Source organism: Copadichromis virginalis, linkage group LG15 (assembly GCF_057382275.1).
Source record: "Copadichromis virginalis isolate Kocher_CV1m ecotype Utaka linkage group LG15, C_Virginalis_male_GT1.1, whole genome shotgun sequence".
Classification (NCBI taxonomy): Eukaryota; Metazoa; Chordata; class Actinopteri; order Cichliformes; family Cichlidae; genus Copadichromis; species Copadichromis virginalis.
In genome coordinates this window covers 11,170,764-11,195,144 of record NC_140632.1, presented here as the reverse complement: position 1 = coordinate 11,195,144, position 24,381 = coordinate 11,170,764, and the positions used below count along the sequence as shown (strand labels likewise).

Sequence of the window (24,381 nt, the reverse complement as noted above, 5' to 3'; positions counted from 1 at the left end):
TTACTGAACAGAAGCAGATTACTGAGAACAGGAAAACTGTGTCTGTGAGCATTGAAAGTACTTGCTTGACAGCAAAATCCACAAGTTTGACCAGTGCTTTGTACATCACCATGTGAACCCCTTTAAGTCATTGGGAAAATATACATGTTTTGTTTTGTGTTTTTTGTGGCTCAATGCTGCCACTGGGTTCATATTTTGTCGGTGTAAGCAGGATCCTCTGGGCCGAAATAGGGGGAAATTCCTGTGAAAGTGGAGGGCTGCAGTGGTTGAGCTGAGTTTGCATTATGTTTGTGTGTTGTGTGGTTGAGTTTTGAGTAGACAGCCAGACAGACAGAGACGGATTGAAACTGCTACATGTTACTCTTAGACAAAGAGAAGTCTTTTTTTCTCTTTTTTTTTTTTTAAAACAGTTGGTATAGTGATTATCCTGCTTGACAATCAACTATGCTGCTTCGTAAGAAAATGGAATTATGTTGCTCAAATTGTGATTATTAAATTAAACATCAAAGTGTATCTACACAAAAATCCACTTTAAATTCTGATGTTCATGTCAGCCGTTAAGTCTCTTTATTTGAGATACTGGTTGCTTGAAACACATACATGTGCAAGCATAAACCTCGATGTCCCACCAGGATGCATAAGGAAATATAAATGGACAGTGGAAAGACAAACGACAAGTAGGACTCAGAAAATGTTGGAAAGGAAATGTGAAAGCGCTGTGGTGAAGTATAGACTGCTAACCGAACTAGCCGCTGGTGTCAGTGGGGATGTCTTATGTAATGTGCTCTAACCAATCCACATACTGTACATGCTGTCAGACCACAGTTAAATGTGGAAAGCAAAGTGAGGTGTACAGAATTACACATTTACTCTGAAGAACAGAGGCCACGGTTTATAACTTTTCACACTAGTAGATTATTAGTTTATGGTCACTTAACGAAACATCGAAATTAATGGAAAAACATCTACCAAGTCACTTTGAGGTGTTGAGCCACAATGCGACAACGGCTTCAGTGGTTGTGGAACCGACTCTCCAAATTTCGGAAACTCTTACTGGAGGGATTAACTCCATTCTTTCAAAACATATCCCCTCATTGGGTGTTTTGATTATGGTAGCAGAGAGCACCGTCCAAATCTCCAGAAGGTGTTCAGTATCCATGGAGACCAGGGGAACTGCAAAAAGCCACAGCATCTGATTCACATCACTTTCATTTGACAAAACTATTCACTTACTAGTTAAGCTCTATGAATGTGGACATTGTCATCTTGGTAGAGAAGCTTTCCTTCAATCCTTTCGTTTAAGGGGACAAATGGATCCAAACCATACCAGCAAAGCCCTGCTTAACTTAACAGAGCCAATGGACTGTGGGCTTTGAAGCTTAAGGTTTTTAATTTGTGCCCATCTGTAATTTAATCTATTATTAAACAGTAGTTTTGTTCTCCTTTTCTCAGATTTCATGTCTATCTTATTAGCAAGAAAAATCTAAAAATGTATTTCTATGTAGTTTATTGAGAGAATTTGTGATTTAATACTGAGAAATAAATGTGGTAATAAAGTGTTTATAGTTGAATTATTCAGTTTGAAAATTGAAAACATAAGAAAATGAATCAGATTGTGAGCAAAGCAGCAGAGGTTTTAAATCCCATTATCTCTGTTTAAATAGAGGTTTTGTCACACAAGCGAGGGAACAAAAAAAATTATTTTATTTTTTCCATTTTTGACTCCTGAAATTAAATATTAGTTTTGGGAAAATATTCAACTGTGGTACTGGTCGAGTGCATACCAATATCTTTACCAGTAAGACTTTAACAGCAGAGAGCATTAGGGCACATGTTTGTGTTGAAAAGCACTCTGCGCTGAGGTTTTGATATCCATCCACCAGTGCGAGTCAGCATGTATTTCAACATGGCTGTTTATTTTCCTTTAATGTGCAAATGGCCAAATATGTGTGACAGATCGTGTGCTGTGGGTTGTGTGCGTGTGAGATATATGATGGCTGCGTGAATGCTGACAGTAATTACAAAAGGGTGTACCACAGCAGCCTGGAGCTGGCTGACTAACAAGTTATTATAACATCTAATACATAACCAAATGTCAGCCATCTCTGTTTGCTGCTTGCAAAGTGATATAAATCTAGAGGGATAGTGAAGGAAGCTGTAAATGCTTGTGATGCATAGCTAACTGAAAAGATGATAAATCTGGGCTTGAGGTATTTTAGATTTGATTTGCAGATTGCGTGCTGCTTCTTATTTTGACAGTTAGTGTGTGTGTGTGTGTGTGTGTGTGTGTGTGTGTGTGTGTGCGCGTGTGTGCGTGTGTGCGTGCGTGCGTGCGTGCCAGGGATAATGTGGCATCTCTAGAACAGGAACTCTTCTCCGCGCCATACACATAAAAGCGCCGTCTCTCTGTGCTCCTGCAGGACCTGAATGTTCTGTCTTCTAGTTTCCACTAACAGGCCTTTTTCACATCAGCTGCTTTGCCATGAAATACTCACTAAATGCAAGAATTACCAGTCACGTTAATGAAGGCTCACATCTAAATGGACCTGAACCTTCATTTGTAACTCCCATCTCCCCTAATTCATGTCAGAGTGGTTGCTGTGAAAAAGGTCCATGAAATGGGCTCTCTAAATAATACACACCTAGTTTTTACAGCCCAGATTTTAAAGAAGTATCTATTTCACTGCAGGCAGTGCTCAGTAATTGAATGTTGGACCAATATTTGTTCTTCCTGTGGTGTTTAAATTCTCACTAACATCAGATGCAACAACAGGTGAGAGTACTTGGGCAGAGAAACACAGCAGAGACAGACCCATGAAATCTTTATTGAGCCCCACTGGCTACTGTCTTGTTAGCATTTGGATTTGTATAGTAAAGGAAAAGCTATGTTATCGTTTCCCCTCTCTGGTTGCGTAAGCTTCAGTGTGCATGCATGTCTCTGCTCCTCAGTGTGTATTTGAGTCCCATAAACCTGAAGCCAGTACTATAAAACTGATTTTTGGATAAAACTGCAGGGGATAATTATGCAGCGTGTTCACAGCACACATGGTCATTAATAACATTGGGGGCCAAGCCTATTTTTACTGTATCTAGCTTTGAGGCTAACATATGGCAGCCTGGCTGATTTGACATAAAAATATGTGCAAGAGCATTTAACAGTCCAGTGTCTTGCATGGAGGAGAGGGCGAGGAGGGCATGCGCACTGTGGCTTGTAAATATATAAGGCAACAGCAGGGGGACCCACTATGTCCCATATTCACTCTCGCATAAAGGCACGTGGAAGAATATGAAGAGGGTGAAAGTTGTTTTTTTAAGTTTTAATAAATCTAACAAATGTGAGGAATTCAATTTCAAAAAATCATGTCAAAGTATTTATATTTAATGAAACGTCCTTTTTATTTTGCCTCAATTCATTATACACATTATAGACGTTAAAGTAGTTGCCCACCAGATAACAGTTAACAAGCATCCATGTAGACAGTGAATGACACCCTGTGGCTGTACTCATATCAGTCTAGTATAATTTATTATAAAACTGCACTGATGAAAATATTTGCTGAAAATGTTTATTCTAAAGTTATTTAATTTTAATCATTTGTGTACATGTATATATTTGCATAGTGATACGTCAGCACAAGTATAATTTCTTTTGTGGGACTTTGTGTTCAGTTCTGGATTTCTCCCATTCTCTAAAACTAGCCTGTCGCAGTGCATCTAGTGCAGACCCCCAGTACACAGAGTGAGATGACTCACTGGACATTAGCAGTCACCCTGGCAGTACCACCCTGACACCGACGCAGCTGCCGGCCGAGCTTCATGACCTCCATCTCTAGCGAGACCAGCCCGTCGCCTCCACCTGCACCCGTGGACTCAAACAAGCTAGCTTTTTTCCCAGCACTCCTGCGGACACCATTTTGACACAGATGCAGCACACTCTTCTTCCATGGCCTTTAGTCTTTCCCACATACATACATCCAAATGATCACTAAGCTCACGCACGCTAAACACCGGCTGCTCTGTGCTGCTCGTACCTTTTGGAATTCGCTCACATCAAAAACAACATCTGTCCTTTCAGTCGGGCCTGATTAAAACGCGCTGGAATCTCAGTCACACACGCACAATGGCGTAACTTAATCAGCTACCACATGGCCACAGAGGCTTGCACTGCATGGAGAATGTGGGAATCCGGGGCTTAGCGGAAATATGCTTTGTTTTTATATTACACAAAGCACAATAAAGGGGCCTGCAATTGCAAGTGCATTACTGAAAGCATGGATGAAGACTTGCGAATGCTACTCGCATATGCATGTGGCCATCGGTGATATTATTTATCGTGTAGACATTTTCAGTGGTATGCATGCTTAAGTGGCGGGAGTCTTACAACTTAATTCCCTTAAATGAAACATGAGGAGGGGGAAAAATGAGCACCAAGAGCGATTCCAAAGAAAATGCTTTGTCTTTTTTTCCTTTTTTATCAACAGTGTTAGAAGGTCATGTTGTAACACTGAGAACTTCCTGCTTCATTCCAGACTTTTTCTTCTTTCCACATCTCAGTGACACAAACTTTCTCCTTTTCCCTGAATTCCTGCATCTCATTAAAGCACATAATATTATCCAGTAGGATCTGTGTGTACAGAGTTGGCATTTTTTTGACAGCACTATCCAGACTGTTTTTACTGACATACCAGACACTGTATGAGTCTTCTGAGAAGTTTTTTTTTTTTTTCCCAGTGTGCTCAATGCTATGCACAGCTGGTTATCACATGCGCCTCATACCCCAGGCAGACCATCTCCTTTTTTTTTTTCTATATCTGTTTGTTGTTGTTCTCAGTATTCTCCCTGTTGCCCATGCATATCACTCGGTGTGCTTATTTCACACACTCTCAGCTGTCATCCTCTTTCTTTCTGCTTTCTGCCTCACTCTAGCCCAGAGGTAATTCCTGTGTTGATATTTGAAGCTAACATTTTCTCAGCTTTCAAAAGGCTCCAGTGTTATGGTTGACCGCCCTATGAAAAGTAATACCTAGAACACATAAATAGCAAGTGGCAGGCGATCATTATTACTCCCTCAAAGCATTGTTTTCAGACCAGAGTGTTGATTTAATTTAATGAGTTAGCTTAGCTGAGGGAGGGGACCAAGGAAACAGTAATTAGTTGTCATGCTAATTGGGTCTGTGTGGGAGTTATCGCATGTCTGCATGATAACTCTCACGCGCATGTGAAGCACACTGGGGCTGGCCTGCCTCTCTGTTCATCTCACGCACACATTTCTTTTTTTTGTACATTGAAATGCACATAAGCATGCATGTATATGCACACACACACACACACACACACACACACACACACACACACACACACACACACACACACACCGATAAATAGGAAAGGCAAACGTTCACATTCTGAACAGCTCACAGAAAATGCCAAGGGACTGTCAGGCCTTTGACCCATCGACTAAGAAGAATTAATGATGCGAAAATCTTGATCCCAATTATTTATCAAGAGAAAGCAGCCTGAGAGCTAAGGGATAAGGGTTCAAGACTTTGGATCCAATTAGCTTTGAGTGTAAACTTAAATACGTTAACTTGAACAAAGGAGGAAAATATAGCAGTGCAGGGTGAGAAGAGGTGATGATGAGTCATGTCATGCTCGTATAACAGGACTGGATGTCATCCTGTCGGCTCCACTAATTGCTTTATGAAGAGCTGATTTTTATGCGTTCCAGCCTGTTTTAGAAGGGCAAAACTAACAAAATGTCACCAGACTTTTACTGATTTATACCTTTAATTCTGAAAAGATGAAAGCTGTAAACTGAGTAATCATATTCTTTTTGAGCTAACAGAATATACATGTAATTATTATTTTGTCATCTGTGGCATCACTCAAGTATGGTGGCCTTAATGTCTTTCCACCATATTTATGAACATCTGTCCCCACCCTGCCAGTGGGGTTTGTGACTCCCTGTGGAGCTATTTTTAAAGCCCCGAGGTCTAGTGACCTCCAGGAAGGGTCACACTCGCTATCAGCGGAGGTCCAGCCCTGCTTTGCTTTAACATGATATGCATTCTTTTTTTGTCTATCTTCATTCCTTCCTTAGAGCTGCCGTCTCCATCCCTTATTCCTCTCTTCATCACTCCACTGAGGAATCCTAACAACTCGGTGTTGAAAGTGAAAAAGCGATGACCTATCTTAACCTCGACTTTTCAGCAGTTCTGTACTTATTACAGTTACGTACTTTCAGCCGAGTCGCAATGATTCCTCTCATCTCCTGTGAGTTTGTTTAGACATGCTGTCTGTTTTTCACCATGGCGAATGAGAACTTTTGTATATGAGTCTCTCAATTCATGCCTGTATTGATAGCTGCAGGACACGTGATTCTCTTTCCAGAAAGTGGAACTTTTTTAGCAGTATTGGTCCCATTCTCATCACAATGTCTAGTTCTAAGCCCTAATCATGCTTTAATTGAAGGTAATTTGGGGCAGTTTATAGAGTACAAAGCACGAATAAGGGTATTTCTTATTTGGAAAGTAAACATTTTAGGCAGTGTTTTAGTTGTCAGACTATTAGCCCTGACCAGCTTCTGCTAATAAGCAAACAATCAGCAAATAATCTCACACACATGAAGAACTGAGTTTCAGGATTCCTAATGTAAATTAAATCCTAGTGACGGTGCAATTTTCTAACTGTGCCACAATTCACCAGGATCAGAAAATAATATTAAAATGAGGTTTAATAAGATATTAAAATGATTATTACTGAGAATTAAAACATGGGAAAAGATGAAAGACGGGGAAGATGTCGACATAAGTACAGCAATTGACACCGATCAATCACAGTCAAGCCCCAAGGCTTTCAAGAGGTCTGTTCAAAATATGCTATCTGAGCAATTTATGTTCATGACATCACCCTTTTCCTGACGGAGCCATCTATATATTTTGAGAACCATCAAATACATTCTTCCATTCCTCTCAACAGATTTCCACCGTGAATTGCTTGCAGGTGTATCCTCTGCACGTTCATATGTTACACATTTTATCCTCATTTCTGACCAAATGTTCACTCTGAATCTTTTCCAAAGAGCCTGTCGAGAGAGAAAAGACTGTTAACATGTGCAATTAGCATCTGCGAAGTAAGTTTTATTTCCTCTTGTCTGGCAACATGACACCTTGAATTAGTGGTTAGTGTGAAAAGAGTAAAACTCGGCAGCTACACACAGAGACAACACACCAGCAGTGTTTGATAAGTCAACAGATGCCCTCCTCTCATTAATAGTTTGACCCCTCTGTTTGCAGCAACTCCAGGTGGGGGTCACACTTTCTTGTCTTTGAGTAAAGGGAGTTCCAGCATGTGTTTGTACATACTGAGCGATATGTGCGCTTGTGTGTCTGTGTGTTTAAGGGCATGACTCCAAAGAGCTCAATCCAACTGAAAATAATAGGGAAATCAGGGTGGTGCTCTGAAATCACACCTACAAATCAAACATAGTTAGCATTCTGTAGCAACAAAGGAGAGCTGATGGGCAGAGCAATGACGCAATGCCATTATAAACACTAGTAGTCCTGCCACTTGCTGCTGCTGCTGCCACCCCAAGGTTACAAATACGAGTCAGTAGTGCAGAGCCCCGCACTTTCAGCATGTCATCCAACAAAGCTGCTCTTGTTTGAACGTGTGTTCTGTGTGTTTAGACTGTAAGCAGGACACTGTTGAGCAGCTGCCACTCATCCAAAGCCATTGCTCACCGACACAAATTTAAAACCGCGATATTGTATATAAAGGAATTAACAGTCCCAGAAGAGCAGCAAAATCAAATTCTTTTTTTTAGCTACACAAACAGTGCTGTGTTGTGGAGTCCAACATTTTAGTCTAGACTGAAATCATTTCACAGATTACTTTTTAATCTTGTGTAACAGACCTTTAGTCTTAATCCTGTGGACTTGAATGGACTCTACTTATATATCACTTTTCTACTCAGTTTGAGCACCAAAAGTGCTTTCTTATCACAAGCCTCTTTCACCCTTTCACACAAACATTCATACAGTTACTTTTTTCCATGCCTAAGCTCTTTGCCGAACATTCACACACCAACTCTGATGGATACATCACGGACAACTTGTGGTTTAGTATCTAGTCCAAGGATATTTCAACATGCAGGCTATCTGAGCCAGGAATTGAACTGCCAACCTTCCAGTTGGTAGATGACCTGCTTATCAACATCTTGACATCCTCTTTTTTTGTATCTGCTGCTTTTTATCACTTTCAAGGACCACAGTCTCAACTGTTTTTTGATAATGATATGATGATTAAAAGAAGACACTGCAGTTTGGGGAAGGCCTTACTGATATGTAATAAACAGCTTATAAACAAAGTAAAATCTGGGAGCCTTTTGCATAATTGACAGCAGTTCTCGAAGCAAAACTGCAGCTTTATGGATTATTGTGTAACTGTTTTCATGTTTGCGCAAAAGATTGTGGGGTTGACAAATTTTCTGTCTGCTATCTCATCTTTGGTTATGCTGCTTTTGAATAAATTTGTCCTGGTGTGGCAGAGTTATGTGGTAAACAGCAGCTAAGGCAGCATTTTATGCTGACTTGAAACTACAGGGATTGGAGCTTAGTGTGAACTGAAAATTTCAATTTTACTCTTAATTTCCGTTATTTCTGGCAGCTGTAGCTGCTCATAGAAAATATGCTCTTGACAACAACAGGGAGAGCCAGAGTGTTTCAGGACTTCATTACAAAAGAGAAGCCTGCCTGCTGGTAGAGCATAACAAACAGCTGATCAGACAGGGTAGCTGTGCAATTTCATGCTTATGCATAAAGTATCTCTCTCCCACTTTTATTCAAATAGCATCTGCGGCACAAAAAAAGAAAAAAAAATCACATAGCTGTTGGACTATATGTAAATCAAGTTAGAATCTTATGGTTCAATAAAAGTCTAGTGTTTCGGTGTCATTGTCCAGCGTTTTGTACAGATTTACGAGGGCATAGGGCACCACATGCATGAACCTCTTAAAAACATTTTTTTCCCATAGGCTTTTTTGTTTTTCTAACAATTGTGTGGAGAATGTGCTTTGTTCACGTTCCCTATTCACTAGGCTGCAGAGATGTATTGGTGGAAGGCATGTCAGCATGTGATTAAAGCGATTTCTCTGACCGAATCCCTTAAATGAACTCAGTTTTAGCAAAACTCTAAAGTCTAGATTCAAATATATTCACAGAAAGCAATAGACAGATAAAAATGATTATTAACTGGGCATTGCAAAGTTGTCAGTGACTAGCAGATGATTGAAATTTGAGGGGAGGGTTAAACAAAGTCTGTTTTTAAGGTTACAGTGAAGTTGGTTATGCAACAGACTCATTTGGAGGGAAAAATGTATCGATCATGTGAATAATTAATCATGTGAATAATTGGTCACTAGTGTGCGCTAATTCCGGGACATTGTACTCCTGATGCTGGGAGGCGTGTGTAGGGGGAAGGAGAGTGAGGGAGTGAGAGGAGCAGGGGTGAAGAGAGGGGGAGGCGCCTTGTTTGGAGGCTTTGCTGTGTGTTCCGGGCGTTCTCTCACTCGAATTTTTAATGGAAATACGATTGAGTGTGCTCTCTGTTGCAGTGTTGAAAGTTTTGTGACACTTACTGGGGGATTTTGTGAACTTTTCGGAAACTTTTGCCCCATTTCGACGACTTCTTCTTCCTCAGTTGTGGGGTTTGGTTTATACCCTGGGGCACCGGATCCGTGCATTGCAGACTGTGGAGCAGGGGACACCGCGCTTGAGAGTTTTCAGACGAATGACCGGGTGTGGGTTTACATAATTCAAGGCCGACTTTCTTTACCTTTGGTCTCTCTCTCGGAGTTTTGCTAAACATGTCGGGACGCAGTTTGCGCACTAAACTTCAAATCGTGCCAAGCAATGCTGGAGCATTTCACCAGTGCGTCAAGGGCAACTGTCTGTGAAACAGCCTTGGCACCGATATCTTGTTTACTGCTGGGGATTAAGGTTCCTGCCTGTGGGCTTGGAAGCAAGCTACAAAATACTGGTGTGACTCTGAACAAAGTTTTCTAACATTATGGAAGGTGATCAGGGGACCGGTGCGCCTTCCGATGAGCCTCAGGCAGATAGCGCTGCTGCTTCCGACAGTTTCTCCCAACTGTGGTCGGACGTTATGGGGATGCTGGTAAGTTTGGGGGGGAGGGGTGACGTGATAATTGGTTGACATCACAGACTCCCAACTAACTGAAATTGTTTCCTTTAACACTTGTATTGCGAAATGAGTGTTTGTTTCGCCGAATTATAGGCGTATGCAAATTACGCATCAGCTCTCTCCAACAGGCCCATGTTCCAAATCCATCGGTGCTCTGCGTGTAGCCTTGTATTCTACTGGAGTTGGCTCTAGGCTGCCAATGATGAGCTCATACAGCCAAGTCAGTCCGAGATCAAAGCAAACAGGAGTTGATTGTGTGTGGTGTGTTATGCACCGAAAAGTTACCCTTTATGGGTTATATAGTTTTGAGATTCCTGTTGTCTTTGTAAACTGCTGTTATCTCATTCAAGTGAAGTTTAGTGTATGTTACAGGTTTATGCTTTGAAATCGTTATCACTTCAGAGTTGTTCTGTGTTGAGGAAACCAAATTCCTGAAGCAATGTTTTGTGTGGCTTTCAATGCATTCTTTATTTTACTGCCTACATGGGATGTAATAGATCTGTTATCTATTGACACTGGAGTCCCTTTGGTCTGATACTGAGGATGTGTGTATGGTGTACAGAACTGTGTGTATATGGGGAAGGAGAATGCTGACACTAGACCTGGCTCCCAGCCACGCAATTTATCTAGATTTATTGCCTCTGGAGGCATATGTCTGATAGGCTGCTCTCTTTTGTTGGTTTTTTCACCTTGAATGGAATCACGCATACAGGGAAAAGCAACAAGTTTTGCTAAAGTGCATTGCATACACTCCAATGTTTTACCATCATTTTGAAGTCTCTCCCCCCCCCCCCCCCCCCCCCCCCCCCCAGATTGCTTCAAACACGATAACAGTGAAAATAAAATTCTATCCTTGGAAAGTTTTTTTTTTTTTTTTTTTTTTTTTTTTTTTTTTGACAACATTGTTGTTTTTGTTTTGTTTTTTTTACCTTGAATTCCAAGTAGTTGGCCATCTAATGAAGAAACAGCCTGAAGGACACTGAAAAAGAACAACAAAGAAACAACCCAATGTCACTGACCTCAGCTTTGTTGCTGTTTTTTCCCATATTAGTTTGTCGTTTTAGATCATCTTATTTTCCTATTTTGCTGTGCAAGAAATTTCAGAAATGTGAACGAATGTAGATTGGCCTCCTCCAGCTTCTGAAAACTAGTGTCTTTAGCAGAATCGGCAAGCCCATAACTGATTTAACGACCGTGATGAAAGAAAAGAACGAACATAACATAACATCTGGCGCGTAGGGCTATGAGATATTACTTTGTTTGTTCTGCAAACTTAAACAGAAATGTCCCTTCATTCCAGGCCAGTATTTCTTTGCTTTTGTTTAATTTGCTTACATGATTCAGTTTCTGCTCGTTTAGAATGCTGCACTTAACTACAGTGTTTCTTTACGTATTGGAAAACATTTCTAAATTGTTAACATTTAACTAAATCATTTCACGGGGAACCTTGAGCTTAACACTTTGCTCACGCTCATATCTCTAAACACATCGTGAGATTCTGAACACAATGAACACCGCGCTCTCCTTCAGCAAAATGGATGCTATATATAACCAACCCACTATGGATTTCAATGCCTTTTGTTTTGCTTGAGAGCTTGCCCTTTGAATTGGGATTTGGTCTTAGCTTGTTGACCCAACTTAGCTCACTGTTGCACATGTGCCTGATCTTTGGTCTTTGCACGTGGAAACAGGCCTAAATACCTCTTTAGAGATAGTTTTCTATCATGATAAAGATCTGGTCAGACTTCTTACTGTTCTCCATCTTCCACAGATTACCGTATGTTTCAGCACACATACCAAACTTGGAAAGTACTCTTAAACTTTAAGCAACCGTTCAGATAAACACCAAAATGCTCCACAGCAAAGTGTTTGTCCTTTGAAAATAGGTTTTCATAATGCTTTAACTGTAAATCAAATGCTGTTTCAATCTGCTTTATATTTTCCCGTCTCTGAGGTTAACCATCCACAGTGACGTGTGGTGCAATGTGTTTAATAAGAATACCTTAGAAAGCCATTCATTTATGTGCGGTTTAAGCTCAGTAAATAGCTCTTGAAGTAATTAAAACTCAAAGGCAGTTTAGGACAGTGTGGCGTAGGAGCTGTGAATTGTTTTAAGTGGTTGGATTTACACATGTCTGAAAAGGGAATTTGCTTCTGCTTGGCCCGCCCCACGTCTGGAGATATGGGGGTGTCCCTCAGAACAGAACTTCACTAGCTTTTAAATTAATCTGAGTTTAAACACAAATGTGCTTTATGAATTTGTACGGAGGCGGTCTAGATTTCAGTTCCTTTTCATTGGATCCCATTTGGGAAATATCCTGTGGGATTTGACTTTAACTGGAATAACTGCTGCTTCACTGCTGCTTATGTAGAGGAGAGACAGAACAGAGATTTCAGATATGCAGTGGCCTAAGGCAAGCTTTCAATTGTACCCCCTCACCGTATAGGAAGGTATGCTCACTAACCTGGACAGCTGACAGTCACTCCCTCTTTCCTTCTCTCCAGAAATTTCTCCTCTGTTTTTTGCTTGAAAGGCCATCTGAATCCACAGCCGTGGTAATATTTTATTTGCCTGCAGGGAGTCCTTGTTGTCTTTTGAAAGGAGTTTTGTGGTGTTTTACACAGTGTGGGTGGTAGTTTGTCCATTTGGAAAACTGATTATGTAGGAGACAGTGCTCCATCTTTAAACCTAAGAATGTGATTCTGCTCTTGAGACGTGATTATTGATTGTGTCTGGGAAATATATGGCTAGATGATGTGACCCCTAGGTGCTTCCTCCCACATAGCATTTTATACATAGTGGCAGCATGTCCTTCAGTTGTCTGCTTTCACTTAAAGCATGGTTAGCTGGGCCAGTTTGTCTTTGCCAACAGTGTTCTCAACACAGTCTATAATAGCTGGATTTAGTCTATTGGTGCCAAGTCCAACTCTGGTCACTTCTCCTTTGCTACCCCTCCCTGACCAGACTCATTATTGAGGTCACTCGGAGATCTGGCAGGTTTCCTCTGCTGCGATGGCAGAGTACTGTTCTGCTCAAGCCACGGATATCCTGAGGAAGCTCTCTAAAAGACTGAGTTGTGGCCCCTGGCCTTACCCTCCTTAACAGTCTTCCTCTACTGGCCTGAAGGCCAACTTTTAGTCAGATGTCTCCTGGTTTGGGGATTTGTTTCGTGCTCACCTGCAGCACTTTTAACATTTGTAAGAATTGCAGCCGGCTGATGCAACACCCAGTGATGTTTTTATCAAATAGTTTTTTGTCAAATGTATATTTTGTGTTATACTGTTAACAGATGGCATGTTCTCTTTCATGTTATTTGTTACCAATAGAATGGTATTAATCCAGAGAAGCAGGGCGGGATTAGTTTATGGAGGCGTTTGAGGAACTAAGTAGATTGATGGATGTAGTAACAACTGGCTAATTTATCTTATGATGTTTGGACTATTGGAGAGGTGATGTATTGTTAGTGTTGGTGACTCAAGAGATTCACTTATAAAAACATTAGTACAGTGCACCACAATGCAACCCAGCTGGCAGCAGTTTCAGTCTGCCAGTCCTGTCCTGAGTTTGCTTAGCAAGTGAAAGTGATCACGCTGCTAACCTTCTAGCATTACATCAGACGGCTCTTTTGTCATCCATTGTCATTGTTCTCGAACACACAAAATGGGTAGACACAAGGGCGTGATTGTAACAATGGTTAATACCATCTACACTTCTATTCAGCCCATGTAAAACTAAATGGTATGATAAATGGAGGAATTTGACGTTAAAGGTTGAAACAGAACAAAAATATTTGATTTTTTTTTTGCGTATTATATACTGGCTTTTCTTCAGCTAATAAACAAGCAAGCTTTTGTTTAGATATTCTGTAACATGATGTGAAGAAGATAAACTGAGTGAAGCTCCAGCCTTAGCAGATAGTCTTCTCATGTCACCGATATACCAAGAAAGCGCTTTTGAGCAGATGTTCCCAAGGTTGCAAGTTATCAGTGCCTTGCATGCTAGTTGTGTGAATTACCTTCATTGGGTGCCTTTCACATAGTTTTGACTTTTCCCTCTTAAAGAAACTGTCACTTCAACAGTGCACTGCCTCTTTTGAAAGGACTGATCAGCCCTTTATGTATTCTGTTATATGAAACGCTCAAGCAAAAGTGTTAAATCCTGGGGAATTTCCTCTCCAGATTTATATCATATTTAATTTAAAATACTATATTTAATATGTGCTTGATGTTGGTTACTTGAGTATAAAGCGCTTACTTGGTTTCATTTTCATAATGTAACAGTGGGGGTGCATGTCAATATATATATTTTGTAATTATATTACTTTATTTTTTGGCAATAAATTCATGATTTAAAAAAAAGAGCCTGAAATTGAAGCTGCTGAAGTTTAGCGCACAGGCATGCCTCATGATTAAAGTGATGCTTCTCCAAATTGACTTTCTGAATGTCTGTAGAGGAACCCTGTGTCAGTAAGAATGCAAGGAATTCCATGGCCAATTGACCCGAGGCTACTAAACCTTCATGCTGTTTCCCTTCTCTGTGCAACCTTTGCATACAAAGCATATGCATGTATATCTTTACTTTTTAATATCTAAAATAAAGCAGATTATACGTGATTTGTGTAGAAATACATATTGACTTCATTTTTATTTCTGCCATAGATGTAAATCATCTCTTTTGAAGCAATTGTAAAGGAACTTTAGGTACCGCAAATCATTCAGCATTAATAAGCGCTGTTAATTTCTATTTTGATGGTGGCGCAACATGTCAGCCATTAATTTGCAGTGGTCTTCACACAAACGAGTGATTTGTTAATTTTGTTTTTTTTAAACAAAACGGAAATTTTTCATCTTGAAATTAGAAGTACCCATCGTAATGGAATGATGAGCTTTTGTGACACTTGCACACTCTTTACTCTGATTTCATACAAGCGACCTCACCCATTCTTGCTTGGGTGGAGTTTTTGGTACGACTATTGTTGCTATTGTTCAAGTTTAAATGGGGAGTTGGCCTCCTTCACATCGAGGGTGGAGTAGCTGTTACATCACGTACATCGGCACACAGTCATGAAACTAGATGTGTTTATAGTTCTATATGTGCGCATGTAAAGCGGCTTCAGAGTAAGCATTTTACAGTAAGGATCTTTTGAGACTTATTGCCAACAGAGCCTGTTTTGTTTTAGGTTACATAATGACTTATGCGTTAGAGTCTCTTACCAAATGAAGGATCTCTGTTATCAGATTACAGCGGTTTTATTCTCTTCTCACCAAACAGCTGCCCTGGTTTGTAATCCACAGACTATCCCTTTTCCAGCATCAATGCCTACCCTCCTGCCAAATTTCCAAACAATACTACCACATTTTCACTTCCACTTTGACAGATTTACTCTAAAATGTGGACAAAGCACTTGTTCGTGCGATGACATGACCAGCCATTATGAGAAAACAGCTGGTTTACCTTTTCTTAAGGCTGTGATTCACCCAAAAGCATCTGGAGTCATTATACAACAGAACATGTGAATGTGTCACTGTACAAAGTGACGGTGGAAGTGAAGGCTCGAGGTTCAGCTGTGTCGAGCGCCTATGAGGTAATCCCACTGGTGAATCAGAGGAATCTCAGTCATCTCTGCACACACACGGGGCTTGGGGGGGGGCTGTTTTAGCAGTCTATCTGAAAACATCAAAATATATGCAGCTTTACCTGTCCACAGCTGAGAGATAGTACTGCAAGTGGAGACAAAAGACTTGAAAACGTAAATAATTCTTCTGCAAAAAGAAAAAAGAAAAATCCATCACTGTTTAAAAATAAATTGGAGTCGTCGTCTAAAAAAATGATTTGTGCAACTTTAAAACGGGCATTAGTCTTTCTATCTGGATGTTGCAAATATATGTGCACAGTCTTGATGTCTGATTGTAACATTTTGGCATTCTCTAATGAGTGTGCGCTTTCAGTCAATGTGAGGAATGAAGGCGAAAACATGTGTCTGCTTGGGGAGTGTTTCCACTGGGATCCTCAGTCAGCTCAAACCACATGTCTGGCCAAAACAGGATTTCTCAAGAAAAAATGCTGGGAGGACAGATCACAGCAAGCCAAAGTGTGCATTTGAGACAAAGCAATTGTGTGTTTTTTGTTGTTTTATTTTCAGTAATGTGCTCATCTTACAATTAATAAATCATAACTCTGTCTCACCGAGCTGTGTTTGTGATTGGCTTAACTCAGTTTGTTTTGGTCTGATGCTTTTGAAATCCCCAGCATGCAATGTGTGCGCATACTAATGTGTGTTCTCCCCGACTAGACACCTAGGTCTGAAGAAGACCTGTGTGTGTATGCACGGGTGTGCGTGTGACACCTTACTCACAGTGATCCATTCATTTGTGGCCTGGCACCCAGATAGGGAGTCCAGTTGAGAAAGACAGAGACTGAGGGAGACTGTTTGGACCCTGCACAGTGACTCAATGCTAGCTGTCTGCCTGGCACAGATTAGATCAACACTGATGAATATTCAACTGTGGGCCATCGCTGCCAGAATGGCCTAGATTTTAACCAAGGCAAGACGCAGGAGATGAGCTTCTCTCCCACAAAAGTTATACAAAAGTTGCTTTATGTCCTGCAAAGAAATATCAATGACTTAATTCAAGAAAGTAATTAATATTTAAGTGCTTTTTTTCTTCCTTTTTTTTTAAGCCTTGAGAAAATAATTAAGATATTCTAAATCTGTAAGGTGGGCCGACATAAACACAAGTCACCCTAATTAACTTCATAGATTGCTTTATAACCGGCCCCTTTATGTTGACAGTTTATGTTCAGCTACGCATTTCAATAAAACCTGAATTTAAAATGTGCTCGACTACCTCATAGTGTTATCTTCTTTTTGGTAAGCTCTTTAATGTTTGGAGCAGAACTTCCTCCATTATTCCTAAACAGATCTTCCTCACAAAGGCAGGAACTGTGCTAATGTAAACTGAAGCTTGCCGGAAAAAGTGTGTTTGGGTTGGAGCTTGGTGAATGTCTGAGGAGGTAAAGGGCATCTTGAAATAAAGACAAAAACCCAGGAACAAACCAAGGCCTGCCAGTGACACTGAATGGAACCTGATAAGAATGAATAAATGGGCCTAAAGCCCTTTTACCGGGGGTATTTTTAGGTTTTTTTTGTTTGTGTGGCGTAGTTTGCCGCAGCGTGGTCTCAGTTTGAACGGTAGTTGACACTTTGAAATTAGTGGCATCGCTAAGAAGAATGCATATAAAGAATAATATTGTTTCTACTTATCCAAGAAAATATTTAGTTTATCCAAAACTGCGTAGGAGTGAGAGGGAATGTCTGTGTTAGGCATACAAAAATGCATCCTAGTTAACTTCTATTTGCCACTAATTGTAAGTGGTACATTGGTTATACAAAGTTTTGAGGGGATGTGAATGTCACGCAGTGTGCTAACTCGTTTAGGCTTTTTCCTTTCCCTGCAGTACTGGTGGAATATTGTGAAGTGCAGTTATATGAAAGCGTGTAAAGGAAAGACCAAGTGCAGAAAGTAAATCGAAACAAAGCAGTTGAGTGTTCATAATTCATGCAAAGAGAGTTTTTCCAGTGGGAGCATTGTCAGCGAAATTATCAGTGGTTTTAGTGGTTTTAGTATTCTGGCTAAAACTATGCCTCTTCTTCTCCTCAGGATGGTTCTCTGGGCAACATAGATGACCTTGCACAGGAATACTCTGAGTACTACAATACCTGCTTTAGTGACGTCAACGACCGCATGGAGGAGCTACGCAAACGACGAGTCTCCCAGGAACTCGACATGGTAAATACACGCTCACCCATGTAATTACCTCGCCTAATGAAATCATGTGAACGGCTATTCATGCACAGCATTTTCTTTGCCTCGCTTCTGAACTTGCATGCTTGATTTATTTATTTTTTTTACGCTCTTTACTAACTGCCAGACAAAGAATAGCAGAGACTGAACAAACAAGATGAATTTGTGTTAATGTCCAAGTCTTTCCCCGAGGCCAGTGTGCCTGAACACCACTACAAGTCTTTTTCAGAGAGATGTAGGATACCAAGACACTTCTTTGGTTGCCAAGTTGCAAGTAAATCTATGATGGAATGCTGCTGGTGCTGCTGCAGAGGGCCTAGCTTTGTGCAGCATGCAACCCAATGGGTCCACATGCTTGCAAGAGCAAGTATAAGATGAATTCAGTAAGTCCCTGTAAATAGAACTTGGGCAAATAAATTCTCAAACACACACAAAAACAAATGGTCAATTCTGTTTTTCTGCTAAGCTAGCTGCCGCTCTCCACCACATTTGCTAGAAAGTCAGACATAGTAGTGTTATTGCCTGATAAAACAACGATTCAGTTCTCCATCCACAGACTTTGCACACATTGTTGTCACGTTGGACTTTCTTATTTTAGACCTTGTGCCGATTGTCTCCCCATTTTTCCGCATGTTTTTCTGTCATCACGTTTCCAGTTTAATAGGCGGCCCCTCTTGCTCCAAGGCGACCATGTGGCTCAGCTTGCATTGAAAGGCACAGCTGATTTATTGTGCTGTGCATTTAATGATTTCAGACATCCAGTTGTCACCGCTTTCATGATAGACTGTAAATGCATTTTGCATCTTATTATAGATTAAGTGCTGTCTCTTTGGCTGCAGACTTTGATCTGTGCTTACCTTTCGGGCATTTTTTTTTGTTAGTTTTGAAGGGAAGCTCTCCTTCTGAGTTCTTAAAACAGGGGAAAAGGAAGCTGTGAAGGCTCAGGGGAGGGGTTGGGGGTTGTGCTGAGTGGGACCTGAGCCTGAAGCCCAGTGCAGGAGGAGGCTAACGACATGAATAGTGGAAGAATGAGAAGGAAGGAGGATGAGGGGAATGAAGAGGAGGAGTGGAGTATGTGAGAGCCTGCAGCTGTCCTGCCACTCTGCAGAGTTTGGCAGCAAAATATAGAAGAAAAGAAGAAAAATACATGGAGGAGGGGATATAGGTCAGACAACACCTTATCAAGAGCTCTCAAATGTGCAGTATCAACCCACACTATATGGATTTAACCTTGCCTTGCGTTTGAGTGCAGGCCTTTTTCTAAAATTAGTTTTGGGTGCTGTTCAAGTCCAGAACAGTCTTTTCTTTACCAACCCTTCTAGGATGCAATGGATTAAGACAAACTTTTCTTCTCTTAGACAATATTGTTAAGAGGCATTGTGAAAGTAATACACAAGGCGTGTACCGAGACAGAGCACAGGACACTAAATGAACTGAGAATGAGCTTAGACAGAGCAACGGACACCCAGTCAGAAAGAGAGTAACAAAATGACTGTTACAGCTTTTGAAGTGTGTCCAGAAGTCAGTGGCTGCAAGCCAGCGTCATGCAGTCGTCACCCCTGGGACCAGTGCCAGATGGTTAGGCAAGGTCATAAGAGCCACATTAATAGAGACAGATTTTATTAGTGGAGGTGGATGGTAAAGCAGACAGGACTCCATAAGGCTCACCTCTCTTTAGCCATTGTCTTAATTTTCATGCGTTTCATAATGTCAGATTTATAGATCAGTTATTGATTTAAATTATTATTATTTTTACTAGTACTTAACTTGTTTCTTCAGATCTCTCCTACTATATGCTTTTCAGTTCAGATCTGATCTATGTAGTAGAGATTTTAGGGTAAAAGTCACCTAAGCTTTGACCTTTCTTGGTTTGCAATGCTGTACTAGAGAAGGCTGAAGTTTAGATAAATGTGGTATCGGAGAAGACGCCATGAAAGCTGTCTGGTTGCCAGTAAATCTGTGATGGAAGTCCTCATACTCCAGGTTAAATATAACTTGAGGAAAACACTGACTGGATATTTGCTACTGGAAAATTCCCATGCGAAAGCCCCACTGTCTAAAGTGTTGCTGTGGTCAACATTATAACACCAAAAAGTAAGAAGAAGGCCTTTTTAAGTTTCTGTTCTCCAAAGCATTCTCAACTTGACTCTTGGTACGGCGAGTTTGCTCATGATGGGAACCATTCAGCTTCTCTTTCGGGGTTTTGGGGGCTTTTTGGTTTTTTTGGGCTCTTTTCCTTAAAGTAACGAGAAATGTAACATTTGGATTTTTTTTTTCCACTTGCACAATATTATTAGCCTGCTCTTGCATTGTGCCCCTTTTAACATAGTGATGGCTGTCTGTGTTGTTGCAAAGCAAGGGGCTCTCTCTATTAAGAGTTGATGACGGAAGCTCTCGCTTAGATGGCTATCGATGCACCTCCTTTCTGCGTGGCTTCCTCTCAGTTGTTTCTGTGACTCTGTAGTTTTATGAGTTAGTGGGATACAAAGGGTTAAATAGACATCCTCTTTGGGAATGTGGATATGGATTAGCACGACGGCCTCGCAGTTTCCCAGCACTCTTATACATTAACGTTCGGATGCTGCGTGAGGATTTTTATTATTGGAGTGACAGGAAATGCTGGAAAAGAGCAATATATTCAGCAGTTTTAATAAAGTGTGTTGTCTCTAATAGCGGGTCAGTAAAAGGTCAGGTCAGAAGGATAAATTATTTTTTATTTTTTTTTTGCCTGGGATTCAGTTACATTTTAGTCTTCAGTGTTCTAATTCTTAGCTAAATAAAAAAGAATTTATTTATTTTAGAATAAAGTAGATGCATTTGACCGTCCTAATGTATCTTACATCTGTAACCATAAACATGATTTGTTTTTCAGTGTCCCTTTTCAAAATAGGTGCTTCACAGTAGTTTATTTTTACGATAATTTTTAAAAAGTGAGTTTTAAATTTCAGCATAGCAACGAAAATTTGCTTGGCCCAATGTTGAAAACAGTGATGTCGGTGGCTATGGTAGAGGTTACCTCAAATAAAAAACAAAACAATGATTGGCAGCCCACAGATTCCAGGAAATGATCCCAATTTTGGTTAGTAACACAATTCAATCACTGGTTTGCAGATCTGTTTTAGATGTGGACGGATTCTTAAAAGGCACCAAGGCAGAAGTTTGTAAAGGTTTTAACCAGTGGCTTTGAAGTAGCATAAATTATCATTGCATATTATCATTGCTAACAACTGCAATATATGACATTCTTTGGTTTCTGAAGCGGATGATGATCATTTTAAATACTGCTCCATAGAAGTCATCTGAAGTTGAAGTAAATACATTTAGTTAACTTTTGTCTTTTTCTTCTTGTTTCTTCAACATCAAGGCAGTTGGAAAAGTTATTCAAGCTATCTCCATGAGCAGCCACAAAGTCACGCTACAGTTATGTCAGTGCAAGTTTAGTTTAATTCAAAGGGAAGAAAAAAAAGTGCCGAAACGCAGACATAAAACACCAGAGGAGGGATCCCTTAAACATGCAGGGACTGGTTGTTGGATGACTAATCTTGTCTGGCCAAGGGAGAGAAATACCAAACTCTACTTTGACATCACTTTCTAACCATAGCACAATAGTATAAATGAAGTACGCTAAATATAAATCAAGAGAGCTCATTTTGGCGTTTGTGGTTGTTGGGCAAACATTTTAACACTTGCTGTTAACCATAATGAGACATTGCACTGCTGTGTGTGGTAATATCTTTGAGGATAATTTTAGATAATTGCATAAACAAAGCATCCTATCAATCATAAATCTGTTCATCGTAACCTGCTAACTCAACGAAGGCGTTTTATTTGTTTTATACCTGAATTGCCTGACAGCCGTGGGTCAAGACTCAGGCACGGACTTGTGTTTTTGTTTTACCGTGAGACGAGGAACCGTGTGGTTAATGCCCACATGAAGTTAAACCATCAAAGTGCGTCAGTTCAGCTGGGTTAAAACTACAGTGTAGAGGAAAGACAAACCGTGTTGTGAACTCTGCTGCTTATTTATCCTTTCTACTCTCAGATTTTTGCCTAGAAACATAGCAAAGTCAAACGCTCAAACAGCAGAGACTTTGTTGCTGTAAGATTGCTTTCAAAGGACGTTCGTGCCGCTGTGTTTTTTTTATTATTGGCAAAACCCTTGTGGAAAGCAAGTGGTATATTTAAATGTATTTTGTGATTTATTTGTCACTAATGGGACATCGGTTGTAATAACTTTGGTATTTGTTTTGAAATACCAAAGCTGAGGAGGATTCTCAAAGCTGAGGAATGCTCCACGCGCTATAAAAGAATGCAGCCCTGTGCGGCGAGCACGTACACACACTCTCCCAGACGTCCTTGGAAGGAAGAGGATGGAGATGTTGGTGTGCTAATGTATTTCTTGTAAAAAACATTTAGGCAAGCGGCAGCTTGATTGGTGTGGCGTGGTTGAATTTCAGAAAACACAAGTGTGGGTTTTGTGTGTGTGTGTGGATTTTCCAGAACAGCCAGTCCCGCAGGTTTTGCACTGTGCTGTACTAGTTCCACCTCTAACGTCTTTTTCAGGGATTGCAGTAGGTACCTGTTCCACTACATATCTTTCTACAGGGCTACTTACAGTTGCCCACCCAGGTTCACTCAGCCATGCCAGCTGGCCTACCTCTACTGCGCCACCTGGTCTTTTTGCTACACATACACCTTTTTTTCCATCTGAGGTTGGGAGTAATTTTGGTGAAGTAAAAGTGACTTCAACAGGCTTTTGCAGTGAATGGAATATGTGTTTAGCACTCATCTGTATTTTGAAGCTTTCCCTTTAATTAAAAAAATATATCTGGATCTCCTGTTGCGCAGCTAAACTTTGTTGTAGTTTCCAGGTTAATGATGGAAAGCACTGTGGTTTTTGGAAGTAAAGTCACTTTTCAGTAGCGCTTGTGTGTTAGGGTTTAGTAGTTTCCGATGCCAGTTTCCCTGTGCTCAGACATCGTGATCCTCATTAGTCAGAGCTCTCCCTTCTTTCTCCCTTTCATTTTAACTTAATTCAGTCATGCTTAACCAATCATTCTCCCATCACAATTGCACGCACATACACACTAAGCGAACCATGCACAAGCAACGCCTTTGGACATCTAAGGGGAAAAACGCATGCACGTTCACACGCTTACATGTCACTTTTAGGTAAGTAGGGCAGCATCTTAAGATTTTTCTGCAAAGTTCGTGTAAAGGATAGCCTGCCGCCTCTGGGGGGGATGCATTGTGGGATCTATGCTTTATACACACACACGCTCGTAGGCACCGCCTCAAACACAGATTGCCTTGATATTCTCTTTCAAGTAACCGTGTCAGCAAGTTATTCATCGTTTAACTGTGTGTCTGAGAGAAATGGAGATTTACTTTTGGAACCATTTACTGTTTGTCTCATCACATCCTGCTCTGTGACAGATTAATCCCACAGATCTCTAGCGGAGAGTGAACAACATGTAGGTTTTGTTTGTTTTTCACTCATCTTTTCAGCTTTTCACTCTCTTTCCATGTCAGAGATGGCACGCACAGACAGGAAATAAAGGGAAGCTGAGGATGAGTAGGAGGAACAGAGAGCCACATTGTGTCTTATAGGTCTTTTAGTGTGTGTGAAAGTGGGGGCGAGATGTGTGAATGTGTGTAGATGTTCCTTGAACTGGGTTTATGTCTGTGGTGGAATGAATGTGGCGATGCCAGGGTCAGTGTCCGGCTGTATTTTTGTGTTTATCCAATATCCAAGCAGTACAGAGACATTGTACATTAAAATCACTTTTACAACGAGCTGGCATGGTGCTTACAGTTACCCACTGGTGAAACTGGTATCTGTCCTGTAGCTGCTGTCCGGAGAAGCCGCAAAGAGGATCTGATAGCAAAACCAGCCAACCACTACCTTTTAGAAAGCGTTTGTGCGCTGTGTTTGCATGGGAGTATACTCCTCATTCACAGCCTCCCTCTTAACGTGGGTCCACAATATTCTGCACAATTCATTTGTTTAAATAGAGCTGCCAAAGTGGTGCTTGCTTAAGGGATGAATGTGTTGTGTCTTTGTCTCTCGTAATCTCTGCCTTTGCAAGAAAAAAGACAAACAGTCCTTTCCGAGATTTTCCTTACGTGCAGCTTGGTGACTGTAGAAACAAGCTTCCACGACTGTAGATGTGTACCTGCTCTTTAACTTATGGGAATCCCCATATTCCCTGGGATGTACAAATTAAATGGTCTTCCGACATGACTTGATTTACTTCACGAAGAAGCTTCCAGTCACATGTCTCTGTCTCGTTGATTGAAGTAACAGACAAATACACAACTGGCCAGTAGGACTTGTGTTGAGCAAAAATGATTGTTTAATGACTGTCTCGC

The 24,381-nt window shown here is 40.7% G+C and overlaps 1 protein-coding gene across 6 annotated transcripts in view; it reads left to right on the top strand.

The window, feature by feature from the left end:
• The window catches only part of sash1a (SAM and SH3 domain containing 1a), a 201,308-nt gene that overhangs the window by 141,864 nt on the left and 35,063 nt on the right, over window positions 1-24,381 (top strand). For 4 of the 6 annotated variants that reach the window (XM_085431890.1, XM_085431889.1, XM_085431892.1 and 1 more), the window contains exon 2: window positions 17,866-17,994. In XM_085431890.1, the coding sequence (XP_085288016.1) occupies window positions 17,866-17,994 (129 nt within the window). Of the gene's footprint in view, window positions 1-9,527; window positions 10,177-17,865; window positions 17,995-24,381 lie in introns of those variants that run through there. The other 2 variants (XM_085431894.1, XM_085431891.1) reach the window with 1 other exon arrangement.